At 40.3% G+C, this 24,415-nt stretch overlaps 2 protein-coding genes across 2 annotated transcripts; one reads left to right on the forward strand and one right to left on the reverse strand.

Annotated features, from left to right (window-relative positions):
- Positions 1-9,358: 9,358 nt before the first annotated feature.
- LOC145766872 (uncharacterized) lies at positions 9,359-14,320 on the forward strand. Its single transcript, XM_082578574.1, has 4 exons — positions 9,359-9,670; positions 10,308-10,474; positions 11,844-12,072; positions 12,216-14,320. Exons 1-4 carry the CDS (start codon positions 9,359-9,361, stop codon positions 12,762-12,764), a joined length of 1,257 nt encoding a protein of 418 aa, XP_082434700.1. The 3' UTR covers positions 12,765-14,320.
- Positions 14,321-15,090: 770 nt separating this feature from the next.
- LOC145766873 (uncharacterized) lies at positions 15,091-20,899 on the reverse strand. Its single transcript, XM_082578575.1, has 3 exons — positions 20,809-20,899; positions 20,283-20,369; positions 15,091-16,010 (listed from the first exon to the last, which is right to left on the reverse strand). The coding sequence occupies exons 1-3, from the start codon at positions 20,897-20,899 to the stop codon at positions 15,436-15,438; spliced, it is 753 nt and encodes a 250-aa protein (XP_082434701.1). The 3' UTR covers positions 15,091-15,435.
- Positions 20,900-24,415: the final 3,516 nt, after the last annotated feature.

The following is a 24,415-nucleotide window of genomic DNA, read 5'->3' on the forward strand; positions in this document are numbered from 1 at the left end:
TGGTCAGTTGACAAGAGAAGAGAAGCAAACATCGTTACAGGTTCGAAAATCTTGCATGGGTAACTTCTCCAACACAAAACACCTTTAGGTTTCATGGATGCCGATCGTCAATGACTTTCATCTTCATCCAGAAGCCATTTAACGCCACAATGGCCACGCTGCACGTCACATCGCTCGAAAGAGATTGTATAAATATGTGCAACTTCACTACATGAACCTCGAATTAGTTCGATATTCAAAGTAAAGTTAGTTAAGTGGAATAATTAGATTGCTTTGCAACACCGGAACATTATGAAATCATTGGGATGTGCATGACCATCCATACTAGTAGAGATGACCGGCTATGTCACATTTTGAAGCCTTAAAATACCGGGCCGACTGTTTCGTAGCAGTTCGGCAGACAAAACACATTACTTTTGCCTTATGATTATGTAGACATGAATCGCAGGTTTTTGGACGTTGACTCAATGTAAGGAAAGTTCGTAAATTGAGAGCTGAAACATTGCGCAGCTGGACATTTTGCTTGATGGGAGTGAACCATGAAGTAAACTCATACGCAGTTAGTCACAGCATAGGCAAGTCTAGCAGCTAGAGTGAAAAGGAAAACAATAAAGTCGCACAATATGTGTAGTTAATTTTCATGTGATATTCTCAACAACATAGCACAGAAAAGTAATGCACGGTACCGAAATTATGCAGCTGATTACTGAGCAAATCAAGTTTCTGATATGCAATGGCTACAGACCTAGTTGTATCTTCACTTCAGCATACTTTTTAATTGCTACTGTAGCCTACTTTAACTTTGTAGTCAGTTGACGAAAAGAAAGCAGGTTAGCTTCATGTTTGCAAAACTAAACCAGATAAACCAATCGTTTTCTGTTAGCAAAATATTGTAACTATTTGACCAATGTATGAATCGTAATATAATGCAAGTCTTGGCATGTAGGATAGCCTATACAATTATACATGACCACGAATCGGTCATGATCTGAAGTTCACATGTTCAAGTAGATGATGGACTTGTTGTTTCATTGCATTTTATAGGAATTAAGTGACAAACTGCCTAACAAATGCCTTGCGTTTGGTTGCAAATCAGGCTACTTTACTTCTGTTACCAATATTTCTAAGTTTGCTTTTCCTCTGGATATAGTGTAGTGTTGCTGCCGCAATGGATAAAATTTGTTAACCGGTCTAACTGGGAGCCTACAAAAAGTACGTTTTTTGTATGAAACATTTTGAAGAGAAATCTATAAGTTATGGTAAAAGAAATACCCTCAAGTGGCATCTAAATCCTGTTCCAACAGTTCACTCAATTCAAGCATTAAAACGCCATCACTCCATCAGCTTTACCAACTCCAGCACTAGCAGCACCTCCACGAAAAGCACCCAAAATTCATATAAAACAACTTTATGAACTGGTAGACTTCTCGCAGAAAAACAGAATATCTTATTTTCAGTGACATAACTGGGGCACACTGCCCAGATGGTTTCCAGTAGGCTACTGTCGGGAATAAAACTTTTTGATTTTTTACAACATTATTTCTGACAAGTTGTCTGGCTTTCCCAAGGTTGCTGAAGCTGTTAGTAGATCGAAATTTGCATGTGCAAAAAGATTTGTTGAAAAGGGATATTCTATTTTGGAAAGAGGATCTAGCTGCAAGTGATCCATGCATTTCAAGCTTTGAAAAGTTTCAGGAAGATGTGGATGAAGTTGCCAATGAAATGTTTAGCGCAACATTCTCTTCTAATAGTGCAGAAGTTGGCTTTACAATAGCCGGTTATATTGCAAAAAACTTGTTAAACGCTCCAAATGTGCAATGTGCAAAAGTTTACTTACAGCTGATTCTGCAGCTAAAGCTCCTTCATACTTTCAGCTTTTGTCAAGGGGGGCTTCAATGTGCCTTCTCAGCTACTTTCTGATTTTGTTTATAGTGCTTTTGCTGCTTTAGATGTTGTTGAAGAGAAGGTACGCAAATGTGGATTGCCTTGTCGAAAAGCTATGCAGTAGCCTATGTTTTCAAAAAATATATTTTCTCCCGTGTAAAGTTTGCATGTGACACACAGGTGGTCTGGGGCAACCACTTTGCATCGAAAATTGTTGTTAATATTTATTATAATAATTACCAAAAGATTATAAATGAGTCCAAAAGAAAGGATGACATTGTAGCATTTAAGCAAAGGCAAAAGTAGTTTAAAATTCTATTGTAGTTATGGGATGTCTTTTTTCCGTCACCATGATCACTATCGTCTTTGTAGTTCCCCCCCCCCCCTCCCCCCCCCCCACTTCATTGAATAAAACATATATCATTACTTTCGCACGTCATTACTCTATTTCTGTTGTAAAAAATAGTCTGTGCTGTTTGTTATTGCTTATTTTGAGATGTTTGTTCACTAACAAATTATTAATTTGCACCATTCATTATGTAGTTTGGTAATACAATATGTCTAAATGTAAGGTGAGGCACCAGTTACAGTATATGCATTAAAAACGCCTAACAAGTCTGAAAAATATCTGCTTTGTTGTATCCCATGCCAGTAAGAGCAGTTTCTTTGTTAGTCAAAATTTCAAGTAATTTTCTATCGGCCCGTTGTAAAAAGGCCTTCATATGTGACATAGCCGGCCATATTCTACTAGGTGGCCATGGGATGTGATAGTCGTCCTTGGTTTAGTGGATCACTCCTGAACATGAAACTTCATCAGCCACAAAAGTATGTGGATCTTTGTGTGGATATTGATCGCCGTATAAACTATTTATTAGTTTCAAGTTGCTTAACTTGGCCGCCCTCTGGGACAAGTCCACACTTTGGTCTAGAGTCCAAACAAGTGGACCGCTATTATTGTAGCTGACCGGCTGGTCTTTGCCAACCCGCTTGGAAATGCTCCAACTTCTCAACAAGTCATTTTGTTTTACTGACAATGTGATTTCATAATTTTCAATGAAATGATTTATTTTTTAACTCAACAAACAAAATCGGTCCCATGATATATTGTATGACGTCATACCCAAAACGCAAGCAGACTTTTCAATATTTTAATGTGAATCTACGTGAATACAACTAAGCATTTGTGAGTCACAATTCGAGTATACGGGATAGAATCCAAAATAGACTCGTTTATGAGCTTCATTGAATTTAATCTCTCAAATTCGAATTCAAATAACCAATGAAGGTTGAAACAGGTTGTTAGTATTTATATTTGTGAAACTTAACAGACTGTTTCACCCTTTTAGAACCATGAGAAGGTTTTTATTTAATAAAATTGTATTTAAGTATTTTTTCTATTCCATTCTATCTGATAGATTCCAAATAGAATTTATTTGAACAAAACCCTTCTAATGATCTCAATAAGGGTTAGGGTGAATAGTAATTGTATTCGATGCAATGCGCTCTGCTTGGCTTTTTTGCTTGCCTATGAGCACTTTCATGTGGTATTCATTGTTTTATGACATCAGCAATACTACTATTCTATTTTGTAAACAAAGCAATGATATGAATTTCCGTCAGATTTCAAACAAAACAACATCGCACTTCCTGCTAAAAGTGGGAAAATGATAATAGAACTACGATTTGACTGTTCACAAGCAGCCGAATATATTTAAAAGTTTTGTTTCGCAGAGATCACCATTGACTTCCACCACTCTTGATGACAGCGATGCCGTTGATATTTGAGTGATTGAATTAATTGTTTGAAGTTGCGTGAAGGTAATTGATGGAACATTAAACCATTAAAGCGCAAGCCCAGCTCCATTAAAGCGGATAATTATGCAAAGTACTAGATAATCACAGATCTGCAGCGTGAGTGGTCGGCACACGTGTAAGAAGCCACCCATATTTGGTCTGCTCCATGACGTCAGCGTGATCAGAGATGGCAAGGCGTCTTTGTAGAGATGTCTGGTTATTTTATTTCAGCTTGTCGTCGCCATGTAAAAGTCTAGGATGAAAATTCGACAAGCAAAAAAAGAACATTTCTTTTTAGTTAGCCAAAATGTCTTTGGTTTAAATAGCTAGACACGCCGCCACGAAACAGGCGAGGAAAGTGAAGACATCAAAGTTTGTGCTTCTGTATGTTTATTTTGCAAAAGAAGTAAAAATGCAAAATTTAGCGAAAAGCTTCACTCAGGTGAATGACAACGACATATTTTTTGTAGAATATTTCTTTGCAATAGAAGAACATTGTTGTCAAAAGTGATAATGACGTAATGTTAGATTAGAAAGTTAATTTATATCTTTCCAAGTTGAAATCTCATCATTTATAAGCACAGTGCTTACATTTAAATTTTACATTTAGTTAAATTCAGGTAAAGATGGAAAGCTTCTAGATGCTTCTTTTAGTTTTTTTCACATTTAGCTGTGGCCAAAATTAACTTTGACCTTCAAAATAAAGTTTTCAAAACTATGTTTGGGTTTGTTTAGTCAGATATAAATTGTGACGTCATCAACAAAAGTAGAATCAAGCACTTTATTGGAGGAGATTTATCCACTGCCTATCGGATGAAACAGCAGCAGTGAAGTCTTCTTTCACCAACCTTAAAAGTCTTCTCTGGTGCCTTTATAAAGTTATTTTGACATCATAATGCATCCACCTTCGGTCAGGCTGTCAAAAATAGCGACGGCTTGCGGAAGCGTCGCTTACTGTTCGAACAACATTTTCTTGCTATTTTTGATTTTCCAAGGAAGGTTTTTGAACACGTTTCTCATTAATATCTGTTGTAAGCATGAAGCTCATTACGAGCTGGCATGCGATTGAGACTAACATCTCTTCCTGGAATTTGTAATCGATTGAACATTGTTCCTTCTAATTTTTGATGTGGCCTTGGGCCCGATAGGTTGTTACGTAATAGATGAGTCAATCTTTGGTTATGTGTTAAGTTGAGAGTCCAGATAAAATAGATTCAAATAGACATAAACGACATAAATGTGTGAAAAGAAGAGCAGCGGACCTGAACCGTTTTTTGGTAAGTTTCCTATTCAATCAATTTTCCTATTCAATCAATTTTCAACACAGTGACAGCATTTCTTGTACAGACTGTTTGAAAAGTCTTTATGACAACAAAAAGGTTGCGCGATTCAAGCCGTGGCAAGGTGTCACTTCGCCACCGATCTTGGCAAAATTGCCACTTTGTTAATAAGAGACATAAACGTCGCGCTGTTCCAAACTCAACATCAACTTTTATGCTAATTTTTTTAAATTTAAGTCGATAATTGTTGTCTACATAGCAACGTCATTAAATTAAACCAATCAACTTTCCAGTGGCTATAATTACCTTCCCCGTTTAATTTGTCTGAAATTTTTAGCGCAATATCGTTTCGAAAGGTCTAGCAGTGAAATCCGTCACAACATTATGAATAGGGAGCCAAAATTGTGATGCTGCCAGTTGGTAGGACCTTATTTCAACCAGTGGTGTAATGCGACGTTTTTAAACATTGGGCGTAGATGCAGGGGGCTCACCAGCCATACATTTTATGCAATAAATTCATTTCCAAGTCAAAATACAAACAAAAAAGAGCAATATAGCCTATAAGTTGTTCTTGCTAGAGGAAGTGAAGATTTGCACCAAGAGAATCCGTCGCATGTTGCCGCTGGAAAACAACTGACCTACAAGTTGTGCGCAATCAATCAACAAATATTTCGAGTACATTGATTGGTTTGGTTGGTTTTGAATCTTTATCCTCGGACTGACAAAGCCTTGATAGGTTATTCCTGGCAGTTTCGCATTCTTGTAGAGGCTATTGACGCAGGGCCGGTCACCGAGATTGACAAAGTGAAGTTTCCGATTGTTGAAGTGTTGTTGCCGAGGAATTATTCCATTCACTAGGTGCCGCTGAATAGAGAGCAAACGTGCGTTGCTCAAGCGCACACCCCGAGAGTCGAACCAGCACCGCTTGATCTTGGAGCTTCTTCGTTCACAAAGTCACGCGCTAACTAACTGAGCTATCTACCACGTGCCCACCTTGTTTGTTCAAATGAGTTGATGACGTTACAGTATTAGTTCTGTGCAACTTCTCTACGTCTACCAACTTTCAGCATAGTGACGTCACACAGGCATCCGGTGTTGATGGTTTGTTCACAAGCAAGATGACGTGGGTAGGTGTCAGGTTGCCAAGCAACTTGATGAGAGGTGGTCGTTTAGTCACAAACTGAAAGAAAGCATTTGAGAAATACAAACTCCATGAAATATGTTTGTCTTGCAATAGCAGCAGCAGACAACTTCATCAGTAAGATGTATGTCTTAAATATCTAAACACGACCTTGTACATGAAGATTATGACTCCTTGCTTCCGTTCGTGAAACACAATCACGCAATCTACCATATGCATGACGTCAACAGCCATCTGATGCGCTCCATCTATCAGTGGCGAGCACAACGCGACTTCAGAATGAACGGAAGCAAGTAACAGATGTGATAGAATCGTAGCTGTTGTGTAGGATGTTGATGCTTCAATCCCGTTCAACCTCTCAGTTTCGCACCAACTCGTGTTGGAAGGTTCGGATGTTCATCAGGAACTAGAGCTAGAAGCGTGTTGGAACCAATGGGCAGTGGTTTAGTTCCTTGCAAAGATCTCTATTGCTTAAAACACAACTCGTCTTGTTGAACTTTTCAGATTGTCAGTTCAGCTGTTTGCTTTTATTTTTACCATCACAGGGAAAACAATACCTAACATTAGCATAGGTCAAGAAAAGGCAAGAACGACAAAACGCGAATGCTAAGATGTGCTTGAAACCGAAGTAAGATTGAAATATTGACAGATTCACAATATCTTGCTATTGTTCTTAACAACCTGACTTGCTAACAAACCTTCCACCGCCTAGAAATGTTGCAATGGCTAATATCGTCCAAGGAAGATGGCAACGAAGATGAGAAAATAGCTGCGTTGTCGCGTTTTTGCTTAAAGATGCTTTGTAGGTTCCACAGACCGAACAAAGACACCCATTTTGTTTGTTGAATTTCAATGACGTGATTGGATGTTCGTTCAGTGGAATTGTTTCAAAACAATGATTGGGCAAATGACGCCAAAATGACGTATTGATATGCGTCATAGCGACAAAGATCTGTACATGGCAAGGTATATCTCTGTTGTACAACCATCTCCAGTAGCGGAAGCTTAATGACGCATAATGGATTATAGGCCTACTATGGAAGCGGTTGATGAACAACACAGTGTGCTTGCTATTGGCAGCTTCCCATTGCGCTGATCGCATCTCCACAACTGTTTGGGTCAGTGTTGCTTTGAGATGAAAAACAGCAGCATAGAAGGTAGATGGAATTTTCATTATCCAACAAAACTTTTAGGGTTGTGATTTCGTTGAATACCAGCCAAGGCTGCAAGTGATGAAAGGTCGAAGTGCAGCATTGAAGGTGCGTCGATTGTTGTCTAGCGTTGAATCCGTCGCAAAGGGCAACCCTGATATTTTAGTCATCAATGAAGCATTTCCTTAAAGTTTGGCAGATTGCGAGTAGAATATCTAACTGCAAACGTTCAGATAGTACGCCCAGACGACATTTGATGTTGCTGGAATATTTCATAAACAATATAATGCATTGATATATTTGGTGAAGCGTTGTAACTCGCGCGTTTGCAGAAGACCGTTTGTAAGCTTCATTGCGAACTCAAAAGAAGCACGATGTTGAACAATACCCTCAGTGGCGTTGATAGGGTTTTCATGGGGTATTTTTGACTTGGGATTGCTTTAAACGTGGAGAATCTTTGAATGGCCCCGGAAACTTAAACAAAATCAGATATAGGCCTATATTTTTTTCCAAGTCCATTTTATTTTAAAGACAACTCCTGTTTTTCGAGAAAAAAAACGTTTTTCCACAATCATTTTACTAGTTTCGCCACCTTTAAATATTTTGTAGGCTAAGTGGTGTTTTTTTGGCTGTAGTGTAAGCCTATCTTGTTTCGTGGGTCAGGGAGTATCACTGGTACCTAACAAATTAGCCTCAGCGGCCTAATTATTCTAAACAACACATCAACTCTTTTACTCAGATTTACATTTTTACATTAATCGCTTGCAACCAAAGTAAAAAAGATTAATTTTTTAACTGGGATTAGTTTTTGAAAAGCTAAGAGCGCACACCACGATCTTTTTATGAAGACAAACAGGAATCTGATTTAAATGGGGGGGAACGTTTTCACCTTGAACGTGATATTTATATTGTTTTTGATCGCGGTCATTTTGAGGTGAAATAGCATGATTGCCAATTTTGAATTTTGCAAAATAAGTTTCCAATGGGAACTGCGTGGAACTGCACTAGCGTGGAACTGCACTAGCGTGGAACTGCACTAGCGTGGAACTGCACTAGCGTGGAACTGCAGGGTATATAAAAAAAAAACAAACAGAGGTCAAAATAATTATGAGTAAAGTAAAGTGAAGGAAGTTGAAGAATTGAAAAATACAACTGGCTGCACATACGCACCACACGTTGGACATTATCGCGGCATCAAACATTCGATGTCTCTGTGAGTCACAATCGCGTTCGAAGCGATCAGTCATCAGATGCATAGAACAAGCCGATGCCAAGCGATGCATTCCAAGCGACAAAAAGGAATAAAAAAGGAAAAAAATGTCCCTACGTTTATAAATTGCAGATTCAGCTGCAGACGACATTGAAATCAATCAACCTCCAGACGTAAAGAAACTTGCGATTGATTTGAAACGCTTCAGTTGAATTTCAAGAACTTGACAAGAAACTTCGTGCGCGGTAAATTTGTTCAATGCGAGCAGTTGGTTTATTGCACAATAAATCTTCTATCAAAAGGTGTAATAACACGTCATCGTAGGAGACGAGTGCAGTGAAAAACGTGTAAATTAACATCAACGCTTTGGTCGCCGTAACAATCTTGGGTCGAAGTGTCACCTGTCGGATGTCTTCGTGCAAATAAATTATTCCAATAAATACGTTAATTATGAAAAAGTATTTTTGTCACATTTTCTTCGTTTTCCTCTAAACACGTGGCCTCCTGGCTGCGCTTTCAACGCGGTGCTTTCCTCATAGAGAAGCCCACGCATGAACTTTCGCAGAATTGCGACTTCGGCCTGGTGATCGATTGCTTATTACGTCACAACAGCTTGATTATCGTGCTGCAGTTTCAGCACCAAGCGACCAGAGCGGTAGTCGAGCAAAAGCAGATGAAGTAAAGTTGTGTTTCATGAAGTTTCACAAAAGTTGCGTAGTTTCAATAAACTTTCCTACAAATGGTGTCCTTTTTTAGTGCTATGGAAGCCTCGAAAAAAAAACAAGGAAGGAATGATGATATAGATAAAACAATGATCTAAGATTGATCTGTTCCGTACGAGTTTGAAGCGGAATGTTGAGTTTTAAACTTTTTTGTTTTTCAGCCGTTAGGAGTTAAAATGGATTGGAACAATTCAGTCAACAATAAGTCAATAAATGATTTAGAATTTGTTTGCGAGCCAGCCGGCAATAAATGGACTTACGCGCTTCTGATGCCTCTGCCACTGCTTGCTGGGACCATCAACCTCCTGGTGTGGCTAGCGGCTACTTGCTACCGTAAGAAGCTCTTACGTCAGAGTTACGTATACTCTTGCGTCACCAGCACGTTGGTTAGTAACGCTCTCTTTCTCTCGTTCCACCTCTGGGAGGAGATTGCTGGGTTCATGATGCCGGAAGCGGTGTCCATCCAACCTCCAGGAGAGAGAATGCAGGTGAGAGGACATTAGAAGAAAATGGATAGAATTTTTTACGTTTTGTTGTATCTTGACTTACGTCCAATAGTTGAATTAGATTAAGTGAACTGGAAACCATGGAAGCCATTCTTCGTGACCACCTTCAAGCATGCTTTGAAGTGTCTTGCCAAGACACAGCTCTTGAGCGGTGTCGAACCAGCGCCTTTTCAAGTGCCGTCCCAGGGCTTGCACCACTCGACCATGCAACTTTATATAAATGATACGAAGGACCAAGAGAATTAGTTTGATATTTTGACGTTTAGAACGTGACTGTTCGGTTTATTGAATGTTTGAAGTCACGCTAATCTGTGATGGATACAGCGCTATATCAAAACACACGTTACTATCTCACGTAAAGAACAATGGTTGCTTACAAACTGTGCGTCTGAGACATCAACTTAAACTGCTTATTTGTTTCCATCAAGTGAACAATTGACGGAGTGGTGAGGACTATTTAAACAAAAATTCTTGGGGAGCTTTTCAAAATATATCTTGCGTCTAACCTCTCTAAAATGCCAAAGCATAAATGAGGAGGAGGTGTCAACACACAAAATATGAATCACGACGTCACACCGCGTCCATCTCCAATTGTGTCATCAAATCTCATTGTTTGCAGTTACTATGGACCATCTGCACCGCGGCGTCCATTTCCATGCTCTTTGTCGTTTGTGGGAACGTCACAGTGCTCATCTATGTTATGCTAGACAGCACCTACTTCCACAAGTCCCAGCGACATCGCTCCACAGGCACCAACTGCAAAGTGCGCAAAGTGCTAACGACGAGGTAGGTTGTTTAATACTTTGAGGTTTCTATGTTGGTTGGTTGGTTTGGAATCTTTATCCTCGGACTGACAAAGCCTTTTAAGATTATTCCTGGCAGTTTTGCATACTTGTAGAGGCTTTGAGTCACTGACGCAGGTCTGGTCACCGAGATTGACAGAGTGAAGTTTTTCAATTGTTGAAGTGTTGTTGCTGAGGAATTATTCCATTCACTAAATGCTGCTGAATGGAGAGCATTCCTGAAATACATTGCTCAAGCGCACACCGCGAAACTCGAACCAGCTCCGCTCGATCTAGAGTCTGACGGGTAACCACTGAGCTAACGGAGTGGACGTTATAGCAATTTTTGGCTATAATTGGATTTACAAAAGTTTTGAAATATTGACAATAAATTAAGCATGAATGTACAGTGTGTATTGATCTCAAGCGCTCTCTGCTTTGAAACGTCATAATTGGCCAAGAACTACATTATTTAAATGTAGATGACCCAACCATCATTTCATGTATTGAACTATTTCTGTATCGAGCAAACAAGACGACGAAACTTTGCTAGTTCCTTTTAAAAGTTTCCGTTTTCAGCAATTCACTTCACGATATTGTGACAAACATGAACGAATGTCCTGTTTGGCAAACAAACTGTACAGCACGAATGGTGAAACCAGAAAAAAAAAGCTCGAAACGTCGCGATTTGTCAAATTAAATTTGAATGTTATACAACTGAAGTATTCCTTAGAAGTATTATTATCGTAGTATTATTATCGAAGTATTATTATTGCAGCCACAACTGGTTCATACCAAGTCGTGTTTGTTGAATTGAAACTTATCTGTGGCTTTCATTAGATTTGTTGTTTGTTATCCCGAGCGCTGCTCCCGGGTGTGTTATGATCGGCATCTCTAACGTGCAGTGAATCGAGCGATCGGGGATTATTTTCGCGTTTGTGCTCAGTGCTCAAACAAAAGCAAACCAATAGCATTGTGACGTACGCCATGTCGCCGGTTGACGCGCATCGAGCGTGGGTTGTAGCAGACGCAGCTTTGTGGAATCAAACATGTTCACATTTTCTTTTTTACATGTACTAGATGAAGATGCTATTACTATAGCGAAATCGATTCTTAATAAATTACACTAAGAGGTTAGATTGTTGTGCAAATGCCAGCATTTGATGAATACAAAATAGCAGTACCACATAAAAGTTACAATACGAACAATATACAAGCAACCACACCAAACATTCGTGGCAGACTTCAAGGTCCCAACTAAACGAATCTTACAAAAAAGTGGCATATTTTTAGGTGACTTGGCGCATAAGCAATTTGTTGACTTTAGGCTATCAACTATTTCATGAATTAATTTACAATTTTTTTCTTTCCAGTGAACTAGAAGCAAAGCGAAGACGAGCGGTGTTTCTAGTCGCGTTCGTGTGGCTTCTTCCTCTGGCTCTTACAATAGCAGCTGTACTTACTTGGAACTGCGCCAGTGTTTGCCATTGCTCTCCTGGTTCCCTAGGTGATGTTTGCCCCCAGAAACTTGGGTGTTCGAGGACCTGGCTTCCAATGGAGAATTCCTTCATTGCCGTCAACATCGCTTTGTGGTTTGTTGAGGTAATTACCGATCAACGTGACAATGGATGAATCATTGATGACGTCAGCAATCTGCTGCTATAATAAATCAACTTTTATAAATTTAGAACAAACTGCTGGAGAAGCTTATAGACCGAAAAGTAATTTGTTTGTTACATTTTTAGGTGGCTGTTCTCATATACGTCACAGTGAGTGGAATAAAGAGCTACCAGAACTACAACGCAAAGTTATCGGGTCGTGCCAGATCGAGCACGATATCTTTAGATCGCTCCCCCATCTTTCATCAGAAGGAACTCCCCGAGAAGAGCCCAGAGTTTCTGAAGTCGAGCACAAGCGAGACCACGTCGGCGGTGGACAAAATCATCGCCGAGAAGATTGTGACGCGATCCAACCAAACAAAGGTAAAGAAGCAAGGCAAAAATGATGACGTATTTACATCGAGCGGTCGGCGCTTCTTTTCGATGAATCCACGTCTTCGCTTGGTGTCGTACCTGAGCATGACGTTCATCATCTGCACAGTGATGGTCCCCATCGCGTTCTTTGCCGATTTGGGTTCAGGCCATTATCCTGCGGTCGGCTTCCGAGTGACGTCGATGGTGCTGGTTCAGGTGTACACTCTCCTCTGCCCCATCCTCCTGGTCCGATACATGTCCAACCTCAAGACTGCCGTGGTGAGAATGACGTCGTGCGTCTTGCGATGCAAATCGTCATAAGTTTGTGCTCTTCGTTTGTTTCATTTTGCACATTTGTTTGTTTACGTCATTTCTTGCTGAACTGATTGTTGTTTCGTTATTTTTGCAGCGATGACATTCGTCAACATCTTGCTTTGTGAGCAAAACTAGAAAGATGTAGCAATTAACGCTAGTTCGACTTTCGAGGTAGCGCAGGCCTAATTTTTTGAATTTTCCGCTTAGCAGCAACTAGTGAATAGAAAATTCAGACAACAAAGATTCAACAACAATCGTATACTTCACTCTGTCACTTCGGTGACCGGGCCTTTGTCAGTGGTTCAAAACCTCTGCTAGTATGCGAAACGTATACTGGATTGAGCTTCAGGATTGAGCTTGCAAAGAAACTTTTTCAGTCCGATGATAAGTGTTTTTGCAGCTACTTGCCTGCTTGTCACAATTGCTTTTGAGACGTTGTTTATCTTCGCTTAGTGCAGTTGGATCACTTACGGCTGTTGTCTTTCTGTGACGTGATCGAAAACTATTTCTTGCTTCATTGTTAGGCTTCCTCGTTGATCGAGGCGAGCAATAATTGTTTATTGTTTTGTGACTTTGAAATGTACAAACCCAAACAGCCACTTCATTTGGTCCAGATCTTTACTAGATCGGGTACGGATCTGCCCAGATAAAGTGGCTGTCTGGGTTTGTATATTTCAAAGTCACAAAACAATAAACATTCATTACTCAACTCGATCAACAAGGAAGCCTAACAATGAAGCAAGAAAGTGGCTGTCTGGGAAGATACAACCAAAATCGGCGGGAACAAAAACGTCTTGCTTTTAATCTCCCATTGTGTATCGCAATCAGCCGCGATGTTTTCTTTGTAAAAAGTCTTGATATCTCTTAATTCAAGTCAGTGGTGGGTCTGGCGGGGACGATTGGGGCAATCGCCCTCCTTCATACACAAAAAAGTAACTTTATTCACGGTACAATATATTTGTAAGGTCGGTGTGGACTCACACATCGTTGCATTTTGTTGAAATCATCACCTCTCCGGCTACTTTCTGGAATAGCTCCTAATTCAAGGGCGAGGTCTGGAGGGGCCTGTCTTAATCGGCATGGGACTGGCAGTGGTCTGAGTTAATACCAGGCCAACCATAATTTTGTGATACTAATTGTTATTGATAATTTTACTTTCTCGCCGCTATGTTTGCCTTGTTGATCAGTTCTTGCTACAGAACAGTCCTGGCACTTTCCATGCTCGTTTTGGTAGGTTACTGGCCTTGTTTGGAGCTGGTGTGACTTAAATTGTGATTGCTCTTGCTCTCGTATTTGTTTAAATATTATTTATAGTTGTTGTTGTTGTTGCTTCAGATGTAGTTGATTGTTGTTAATCTGATGAAGGTCCTTCTTTGCGCCGAAAACGTTTGTAGGCTATTTGTTCTGTTGTACATTTTGTTAGTATCTAAACAATGCTATTTGACGCTATTATTTTGTTGTCAATCATACCGCCATACATTCATGGTACTTGTAATATACAGTACAATGATCAAACCGATCGACATTAACGTTCAAAATCGGCAATAAATTTTCACAAAATGGCTGTAAACTGTGTGGACAATCTGGAATTTGTGATTTATATTGAAACCCAAAGTAGGGATGGCGCTGAAGTGGATAGTTTGCAAGTCGCTACACTTTGTCACGACACCTCCATCAATAGACACCTCCATCAATAGACACCTCCATCAATAGACACCTCCATCAATAGACACCTCCATCAATAGACACCTCCATCAATAGACACCTCCATCAATAGACACCTCCATCAATAGACACCTCCATCAATAGACACCTCCATCAATAGACACCTCCATCAATAGACACCTCCATCAATAGACACGGAAGCTTAATAAAAGCGAAACTACAACGATCCTTTGCAAGAACAAGGAAACAAAAACATATCATGAAGAATTTTCATTTTTCTTAAGGCAAGCAAGGCAAGGAGTAATTAAGTTGCTCCTTACTTGAAAACCGACAGCGTTAATGTAGAATGCGAATGCTATAAGCATATATGTCGAATTTAAATGGGCGTTTTTCTTAAACAAGGAATATTTAGGTCATCCATGTTGTAGAAAGAATATATCGCATGATCCATAGATACGTTTATAATAAAGTGGTATGATAGCAGGCATTGTTGGAAGGTTGGCGGAGATATATTGCGAGACCAACAAAATACCACCATGTAGCCTAATAGAGCAGGATGACGATAGAAACAGAGTTTGCAATGAATTTATTCGCAAAAACATTCCATGAAAGTAGTGATAGAACCCAATGCAGTTTTGCTGCGTCAAAGCAGAAACTCAAAGGAGCGGTTTCACAAATACAAAAAGCAACGCTATATATGACGTCACAATTATAAACCACAATATACATGTTTTTGGCGACTTCATTGAAGTTTGTGGGGTTCATTTATATTTCATCCCTATCTTACTTTATCATAAGCACCACCATGGCACATCCGACTCCACGTTTTAGATAAATAACTGGAGTATTCTCATATCGTATTAATTATCACCATTGTCATGTACAGCGCCCAGGAGCATAGTTTGACTGTGGATGTGGCGCTATATAAATGTTGTTATTATTTATTATTATTATTATCACACAAATTATATTTTTTATTATTTTTAAAGAATTTGAATTCAACGATAATAATCTATGAATCTGTTCTCTCGCTGGCGCCCCCGAATGGCCTTGGGCTTCTATTGAAGTTCTTATAAAGAGGCTGATCTAGTTTCAGGGGTTTGTCAAAAGCGATGAATGGTTTCGGAGAAAACAGCTCCACGTTCGATACTCGCGGCGCAGGAAAACTAGGAGGCAGCTCGACGAAATCTGGAGTGTCTCTTGACGAAGTGTTGTGATTGATTACGTCTTTAACTATTGTGACGTTGCTATGATTTTCAGTCTTTGTAATGGCATCATAAAGATTGGTTTGCAACAACAATCCATTAGAAGCCATAAATTGTTGATGTCGAGCTTGGATCGTCATCTTCGCTTTCCTAAGCTCCTCCACGTCCAGTGCGATTCCATTGACTTTAATTCCAGAATAATTGAATTGTGACGTAGCATCGGCCAATCGCGCCTCGTTCGACCAGCGTGCTGTCCCCCTGTGCACCCACGATATCGCTGGCTTGGGGTCAATGCCTTTCACCTTTGGGGCGCAAGAATGCAGCAGATCGCGGCGACCGTAGCCCTCGTAGACTTGTTTCTCGTCTCCTCTCCTCAAGCGACCTAAACAACAAGCACACTGTGCCACCATGAACCAATCAAACGGCAATTTTGCGTCAGTTCAACATATTATAACAATGAAACTTTAGTTGAGTAAGTAACCTTCGATATAATGAATCAGGCCAATCCAATTGATTTTGTGTTTGAACTGCGTTGTCATGAACCGAAAAGACAAAAAGGAAATCGCGTGAAAACATCTTTTATGATGCGATTGTAACGGCCATTGTTTGGCACCATGTTTGTTATGTCGTATCGAGGCTTAGGCCCGGTGATTGAACTTTTAGCTTTAGTGGACGGGAAGGCAAGGAAGCCAATCTTCGTGTCCACCTTCAGGCATGTTTTTAAGTGCCCTGTCAAAGACGCAGCCGCATGCTCTTGAGTGGTGTCGAAGCGGTGGTTTTTTGGACGTCAAACCAAAGCTTTCACCACTCTGCTATGCAGCCGACAGAGCTTTATAATGTTTATTGTGGTTGAATAGTAGCCCGTTCTTCTACAAGGCCACTCTTGACAGATGAACCTTGGACTCCTCCTCCGGCCAAGATTAATTTAAATTAAAGGCCATTGTTGATTCCGCGATATCTCCAATAGACGTCTATTGGGCCCACCAGCCCCCATTTACTTTTTTTTTTTTTTTAGCCCCACTTATCTGACTACGCGGCATTGCAAACAGTCACTTCTAAAACCGTTTTGTTTTTAGAAGAAAAAATGCCATGTCATAATGCTACCGGCAAAACGTCATAAAAATTCCAAAAAGTGACCAATATGAAAATGGAGATAATCCAAGTCACAAGTTAAATTGAAATAACATGACATTCTTCCGAGAACCACATTCAACCAGGAAATATTTTCTTTCAATGATGATGCATCACAACTTTCCAGCAATGCATCAAACGTTGGCTTGTTTACAGGTGCTTACCTCACACAAGGAAACAAACGGTTTGGCCCTAAGGTCAATTGTGACCTCATAAAACATCATCGGTTGCGTGCGGTTACAAACGGTAACCCATCCATCAATGAAATGTTGTTTTTTATTAATTTAACGTTTACAGAAGTTGAAGGGACTACTTTTCAGCTTTTTGCATTTTTTTCCATCAAATGATGTAATTTTGATGAAGATATTTTGGTTTGTCCACCAGTGTCAAAATGGACGAACTTTGCAAAGATTGCTCCTGCTTGTTGCAGAGGTGATTAACAATCATCAGTCCAGATGAGGTGAGTGGTGCAGATGGTTGTGGTGCGAGTGGTGCAGATGGTTTAAGTGGTGCGAGTGGAGCAGATGGTTGTGTTACGGGTGATGCAGATAGTTCAGGTGGTGCGAGTAGTGTAGGTGGTTCATGTGGTACAAGTGATGCAGATGGTTCAGTTGGTGCGAATAGTGCAGATGGTGTAGGTTGTGCAGATGGTTCGATTGGTTCAGGTAGTGCAGATGTTGTAGAATGTAGAAGGTACGGGCCATGAAAACGGTACAAGTGATAAAGGAGGCGCAGATGGTTGATGTGGTGCAGAATGGTGAATGGTTCCCCAGCCAGCAAGCCCATATGGGCTGATGTACGGGCCCCATGTGAGCTGCCCATATGGGGCCCATACACATTGTGTCCGCGGGCATCACATTGCCCCCATATAGGCTGCCCATATTCATTTATGGGTTTCATGTGGGTTGCTCACACTCAACCCACAAGTCTAATATGGGCTGCCCATATGTAACCCATAAATCTAACACAGGCTGCCCATATGTATATCAGGTATATATATAACTGCAGACAGATGCCAAAGTGTTCAAACTGCAAGCAGTGAACTTTGCGCAATGCATAGCAAGGTCCCAGCCAGCAAGCCTATATGGGCCCCACATGGGGACCCATATGGGCTGATGTACGGGCCCCATGTGAGATGCCCATATGGGGCCCATACACATTGTGTCCGCGGGCATCACATTGCCCCCATATAGGCTGCCCATATTCATTTATGGGTTGCTCACACTCAACCCACAAATCTAATATGGGCTGCCCATATGTAACCCATAAATCTAATACAGGCTGCCCATATGTATATCAGGTATATAACTGCAGACAAATGCCAAACTGCAAGCAGTGAACTTTGCGCAATGCATTGCAAGGTGCCCCCAATAAAGTCCTCAATCGGCGTAAGCCAAGAGCGTCAACTGCAGACAGTGCTTTTTTTTTTTTTTTTTTACAGTGCACATGTGCAGACAGTGCAGACAGTGCACATGATGATGAACTGTTTTATTTTGATCAACAACGCACGAGTAGGTATATAGATCTATGTGACATTTTCCTATTTGTGGTACGTAAGCACAAAAAATGGTACTACTGCTAACCTTGCTAAAGTGCTCCAACTGCAAGCAGTGAGCTTTGCGCAATGCATAGCAAGGTGCCTCCAGTAATTTTACTTGTTCAATTTCATTTTGTGTTTGAAAGATCAACAAAAGTCGTTTGAGACAACTAAAAAATCTCAAAGTCTAGACAAATGCTGATCGAGGTGTATATCATATTAGTATGGGTTGCCCATAAACCTTTGAATCACTGTGTGGGTAGCCCATGGTCTGCCCATAAAAAATGTGGGCAGTCCATGGTCTGCGCATAAAAAATGTGGGCAGCCCATGGCCTGCCCATAAAAAATGTGGGTAGCCCATGATCTGCCCATAAAAAATGTGGGCTGCCCATGTTCTGCCCATAAAAAATGTGGGCAGCCCATGGTCTGCCCATAAACAAAGTGGGAAGCCCATCAATATTTCATGCTTAGCCCATGATCAATAATTTTATGTGGCTAAATTTCTTAAAATGCATTTATATGATCACGCATTTGAAGATTGGAAGTTTTATATTCCACCTTGTCATTTAGCAACACATTCTGCAAGAAAGCCCATATTGGGCGCATATGGCAAAAACAAAAAAAACCACATAAAACCCACATGCCCACAAGCCCATTAAAATAGTATATGGGGCCCATATGGGCTTGCTGGCTGGGGTGCCCCCAGTAAAGTGCTCAATCGGCGTAAATCAAGAGCGTTAACAGACAGTGACTACCGTTTAGTATACACTGAAATGGAAGGTATATACCTCCATGTGACATTTTCCTATTTGTGGTACGTAAGCACCAAAAATAGTACTACTGGCAACCTTGCCATAGTGCTCCAACTGCAAGCAGTGAGTTTTGCGCAATGCATAGCAAGGTGCCCCCAGTAATTTTGCTTGTTCAATTTCATTTTGTGTTTGTTTAAAAGATCAATAAAAGTCGTTTGAGACAACTAAAAAATCTCAAAGTCTAGACAAATGCTGATCGAGGTGTATATCATATTAGTATGGGTTGCCCACAAACCTTTGAATCACTGTGTGGGTAGCCCATGGTCTGCCCATAAAAAATGTAGGCAGCCCATGGTCTGCCCATAAAAAATGTGGGCAGTCCATGGTCTGCCCATAAAAAATGTGGGCAGCCCATGGCCTGCCCATGAAAAATGTGGGTAGCCCATGGTCTGCCCATAAAAAATGTGGGCAGCCCATGTTCTGCCCATAAAAAATGTGGGCAGCCCATGTTCTGCCCATAAAAAATGTGGGCAGCCCATGGTCTGCCCATAAAAAATGTGGGCAGCCCATGTTCTGCCCATAAAAAATATGGGCAGCCCATCGTCTGCCCATAAACAAAGTGGGCAGCCCATAGTCTGCCCATAAACAAAGTGGGAAGCCCATCAATATTTCATGCTTAGCCCATGATCAATAATTTTATGTGGCTAAATTTATTAAAATGCATTTATATGATCACGCATTTGAAGACTGGAAATTTTATATTCCACCTTGTCATTTAGCAACACATTCTGCAAGAAAGCCCATATTGGGCACATATGGCAAGAACACAAAAACCCACATGCCCACAAGCCCATTAAAATAGTATATGGGGCCCATATGGGCTTGCAGGCTGGGTCAGGTGGTACAGGCAACCAACAAATAAAGAACTTGTTTGATTTAATTTGGTGAAAAACCTTGGAAATAAATTTCAGCCTTGTAGAGCACAAAACAGAATCGTGTCTCAGCACGTATTTCGACGAAAGCATAAACAAAAGACGGAAGACCTCACTTGAATATTAATTGGTGCAGCAAGAAATGAGACAAACATCTTAAAACTATGAAAATTGTTAAAAAGCAAAAAAATAGATGAGATCAAGTTAAAATCGATAAAGTTTTATCACCACGTCAATCAAGGAGGGCAGAAATTCTTCAGAACTTTCCCAAACCACTAAATTCTAGTGAAGTTGCAACTCACTCAAACTGATCGACTCAATTCCATCCTCTGCGGGGTCATAGTCAAACACGGACTTGGGGTCAACTTTCCATTCCTTGTCTAGGTAATCTGTGAAGAAATTAAAACACCATCAAGATCAGACATTTGCTGGAACTCTCAATTCGTTCGTTACATTTGTAAACTTCACAACAACTTTTGAAATTGTTGTCAAACTTGAAACTTGTTTCACTTGTAATGGAAACGCACCAAGAAAATAAAAAGTGCAATACACAAGCCATGCAGCGACATCTAGCGTATGATTCGACATGCAACAATCTCTGACAACGTAGAAATGATGTCGTTTAGACCCCCCACAAGGTGTTAAGAGTGGGTGTGTCGTATTTCGTAGGTAAAATATTTCAACTAAACCTGGAATAGACCAACATGTAGCATAACTGAAAGCTGTTGTAGCATCACTTTGAACATGATCAACAATGAATTATGAGAGCTTCTCAACCAATGCTTAATATCGGCTGCTCCAGTTTTTAAGCTATTGATGACGTCATACAGTTATTTTTGTTCCTTCTTTGTGACGTAAGTGATTGTAGTCTGACGACTGACGAGAAGTGGCTGTCGTTTTGTTGTGGGGATTGCCTCATTGTTAGCTCACTGACAACGCATGCGCTCAATATTTGTCGCCACTGCGGGAAAGTTAATTGGATTAAATGTAATAACAGCAGAGATGCAATCATAGCCAGTGTCTTACAAATCGTTGTAACGTTTGACTGTAGGAATATCAAACAAAGTTTCAGCAATGAAGATGCAACTTGGCTTGTTGTCGGAACGTTATTATAAAACTGTCAAGTATTGTTACTTCTAGTGCCGGATTTACCATTAGACTAGAAAGGCTGAAGCCTAGGGCCTCAAGATTTAAGGGCTTCAAAGTTTAATATGTAGCCTACCACGTATATATAAAACGTTTCAATATGGCCTATATATTTGGAAAAACTTTCACCTGGTAATAACATGAAATTTTAGGGCAGCCAGTTTTAATAAAGTAAGTAGGCTATCCATAAACAGATCGTAATGCAAACTAAACTTCTGGTGTGTTTCTTATGGAAAGGGAATATGACACAAGTTGAAGGTTACATTTTTAAGTGCTACTTTGAAAATCGCTTGATTGTTAATTAGTCACTGAGAAAATTATCTGCTAATTTTTAACGAACGATGTTAGTTAATTATTTTTTTGACTAATATTTCCCACTTTACAGTAGCCTAATATTTCACAATATGTTTACAATCAAATTACAAAAGTTAGTTATCTTCAAATGGTTAATTTCAGCACTTGCGTGAAGGGGCGTAATCCGGGGGGGGAAGTGCCCTCGCAAAATATTTCTATACATGCACCGACTAACAGACTTTAAGATAAGCTATTGGCCAATAGATATTGATATAGCCTACTGTCAGTGTCAGTTACATTTTTTGTGTTTGAAATGACAAAATTGTCGTTTCTGTAGGATGGCAATTGACTAGTAGACCGTATGGTCGTTTCGTTGTCTCCCTGTCAGTATGGGGACTTGTGCCACTTTTGCAGTGTATATAAAACTTGTATATTTCAAACATGTACCGTTTCTGACAAATAATTCATTGATTGAGTGTCACGTCTCACAACGATGCCAATAAACAGAACAAAACAGAACAGTCGTTTTGGTTTGATGTAGCCTAACTTAAATAAACTTTTTGCCTTCTGTTGCAGCACCATTTGACAGAGTTTTACTATTAATTCGGGCTGAAAGTGAAAAAAAATTCGGGCTGAAAGTGCTTTTAGAATGCGCAATTTTTAGACATTTTCCTCAAAATTTTCAGGGAGAATCCCCCAGATCCTCCCTGAGCTCACTGACATGTGCAATAATAGCTTACTCATTTACCCCTCCCCCCGAAACTATGGACTGGCGACGTCCCTGCTTGTGGACATATTTCTCCATCACAAATAATTCACTATGGTATCGGTGGTTGTTTGAAATACTCGTCTCTATGGCTGTTAGGGTGTAGGTTAAGGGCCTAAAATGGACAATAGTCTAGGGCCTTTCTTTTTCTAAATCCGGCCCTGATTACTCCTAATCATTATTGGTTGGTTTGGTTGGTTTTGAATCTTTATCCTGGGACTGACAAAGTCTTGATTGGTTATTCCTGGTAGTTTCGCATACTTGTAGAGGCTCTTGACTCAGGGCCGGTTACCAAGATTGACTGAGTGAAGTTGCTAAAGTTGTTTTAGTGTTGCCGAGGAATCATTCCATCCATTAGGTGCCGCTGAATGGAGAGCAAGCCTTAGATTGTGTTGCTCAAGCGCATGCCCCGAGAGTTAACCAACGTCGCTTGATCTTAATTAAAGCTTCTTCGTTTACGAAGTCACGCGCTAACCAACTGAGCTATCGGGGCGGACGTTATCAAAACTTTTACATCGCTGTACATTTGTTCTTGAAGTTTGCAGCCATTGCTCCGGTCAGGTCGTACTTTAAAGTTTTCAGCTCAAGCACCGAAAGTTTTTTGTCATGCTGAGAGAACCAACAAGTAGAATAATCAAACAACAATGGTTCGATGCTCGGCGCGTGTGGCTAAGCAATACATTTGGAAAACAGGAGACAGCTCTCCATTCAGCACCATTTGATGCGTGGTGCATATTTAGGCCTACAGATAACATCACTTCAATAACAAACACACATTTCCCTACAGCTTGCTCGGTGACCTCACTCGCGCCTTCTGCGTCAGCAGCAAACAATATGAAATACGCTTTGTCACTCTGAGCTTGAATACTTCCTCATAAGCTTTCATTACTCATAATATTGCCCACACATCAATCTACACACAATCAATCACCAACAAACTGGTCAATCAAACTGTAAAACAATCCACAATGCTTCTCTTACCTGGGTGTGGTTTAGTCAATTCCATTCGCAAGCTGGCAAAAAAAGAGCCTTTATTGAACTTACCTTATCAGTCTGTGGAGGAATGTTTTTTTTTTTTAAATGGAAACCTCACAGCACAAGCCACAACTGACTCAAGTTTTCTTTAAATGAAAGAAGCACTCCCTTCTCGACGTGTTGACGCCAACCACAGGCCGGATGCTCAGTGGTGTCTCATTCAAATAGTAAAACGACATTCTGACGCAGCCGACCTGACGCTAGACAATCGACAGCGGCGGACCATTCGCAAAGATATCTCACCGCAAGACTATTTGGCACAACTTTTACTTTATTCATTAAACATATCTTACCTTGTAAAGTCATCCAACATGTGTTCGAAACATAAGAAAGCACAAGCTACGCACACACAAAAACGCTCCATCACCAACACATTGTATTGGAGTTTGTAAAAACTTTGTGAAAGTGTCTAGTGTCCCTACAAGAGTCTAGTGAAACAAATTGTGACGGAAGTGTAACACCGGGAAACAAAAATATCAGGACAATGCAAAATAGAATTCGCATCAGATAGTCTCGCGCTGAGATGTCCCTACAGCAGATCTGCAGCGGTCAATTGTCTCTCATTGTCAGCCACAGCAGGATGTCTTGATCCCGTCGGTTGTGTGGCAGAATAAGCCCAGTGAAACCACTGGCAATACTTCGAAACAACGACAACTCGGCACCATTTGGGTCTTTAGCAAGACAGTTTCTTTCAAGCTAGCCACAAATATCAGCTTTAAACCTTCCTCAACCAAGCATTAGCTTGTGTGCTACAAAAAGACACATTATAAACATACATTTGATTCTGTCATTGCTTGGTAGAAGTTTATACTGCAAACTAGACCTACAAATCCTTCATGCCACCGGATGATAGTTTTACGAAAAGATATTGTTCTAAATATACATTGCCTGGTCAATCCTCTTTCCAATCATGTTAACTTTGCTTTTGTAAGTTTGACAAAACGTTTAATCAATTCTTAGTTTCAAATCAACAATTGGTTTGTCAAATCCATTTAGACCAACGCACCTCTAACCCCGCTGCTTTGTTGGCGTTGTGAACAAGTCAGTTCTTTGTCATAACCGTAGTCTTGTAAAATTATGACGACACACGCAATGTCAATGCGACGACACACTTGACATTGACACATCACAGATACTCTTGGTATAGTTGTGTAGCAAAGCGGTTAACTTTGAAATATCCTGTGGGTTCAAACA

The sequence above is a fragment of the Aplidium turbinatum genome, chromosome 3 (genome assembly GCF_918807975.1).
Source record: "Aplidium turbinatum chromosome 3, kaAplTurb1.1, whole genome shotgun sequence".
NCBI classification, from domain to species: Eukaryota; Metazoa; Chordata; class Ascidiacea; order Aplousobranchia; family Polyclinidae; genus Aplidium; species Aplidium turbinatum.

Excerpts from the sequence above, each read along its gene's own strand:
- LOC145766872 (XM_082578574.1), top strand. The coding sequence starts at position 9,359 with ATGGATTGGAACAATTCAGTCAACAATAAGTCAATAAATGATTTAGAA. Across the intron at positions 10,475-11,843 it reads CGCAAAGTGCTAACGACGAG|TGAACTAGAAGCAAAGCGAA; the intron begins GTAGGTTGTTTA and ends TTTTCTTTCCAG. Across the intron at positions 12,073-12,215 it reads TCGCTTTGTGGTTTGTTGAG|GTGGCTGTTCTCATATACGT; the intron begins GTAATTACCGAT and ends TTACATTTTTAG.
- LOC145766873 (XM_082578575.1), bottom strand. The coding sequence starts at position 20,899 with ATGAGGCAATCCCCACAACAAAACGACAGCCACTTCTCGTCAGTCGTC. Across the intron at positions 20,370-20,808 it reads AAGAAGGAACAAAAATAACT|ATTACCTAGACAAGGAATGG; the intron begins GTATGACGTCAT and ends ATTTCTTCACAG. Across the intron at positions 16,011-20,282 it reads AATTGAGTCGATCAGTTTGA|GTCGCTTGAGGAGAGGAGAC; the intron begins GTGAGTTGCAAC and ends CTTGTTGTTTAG.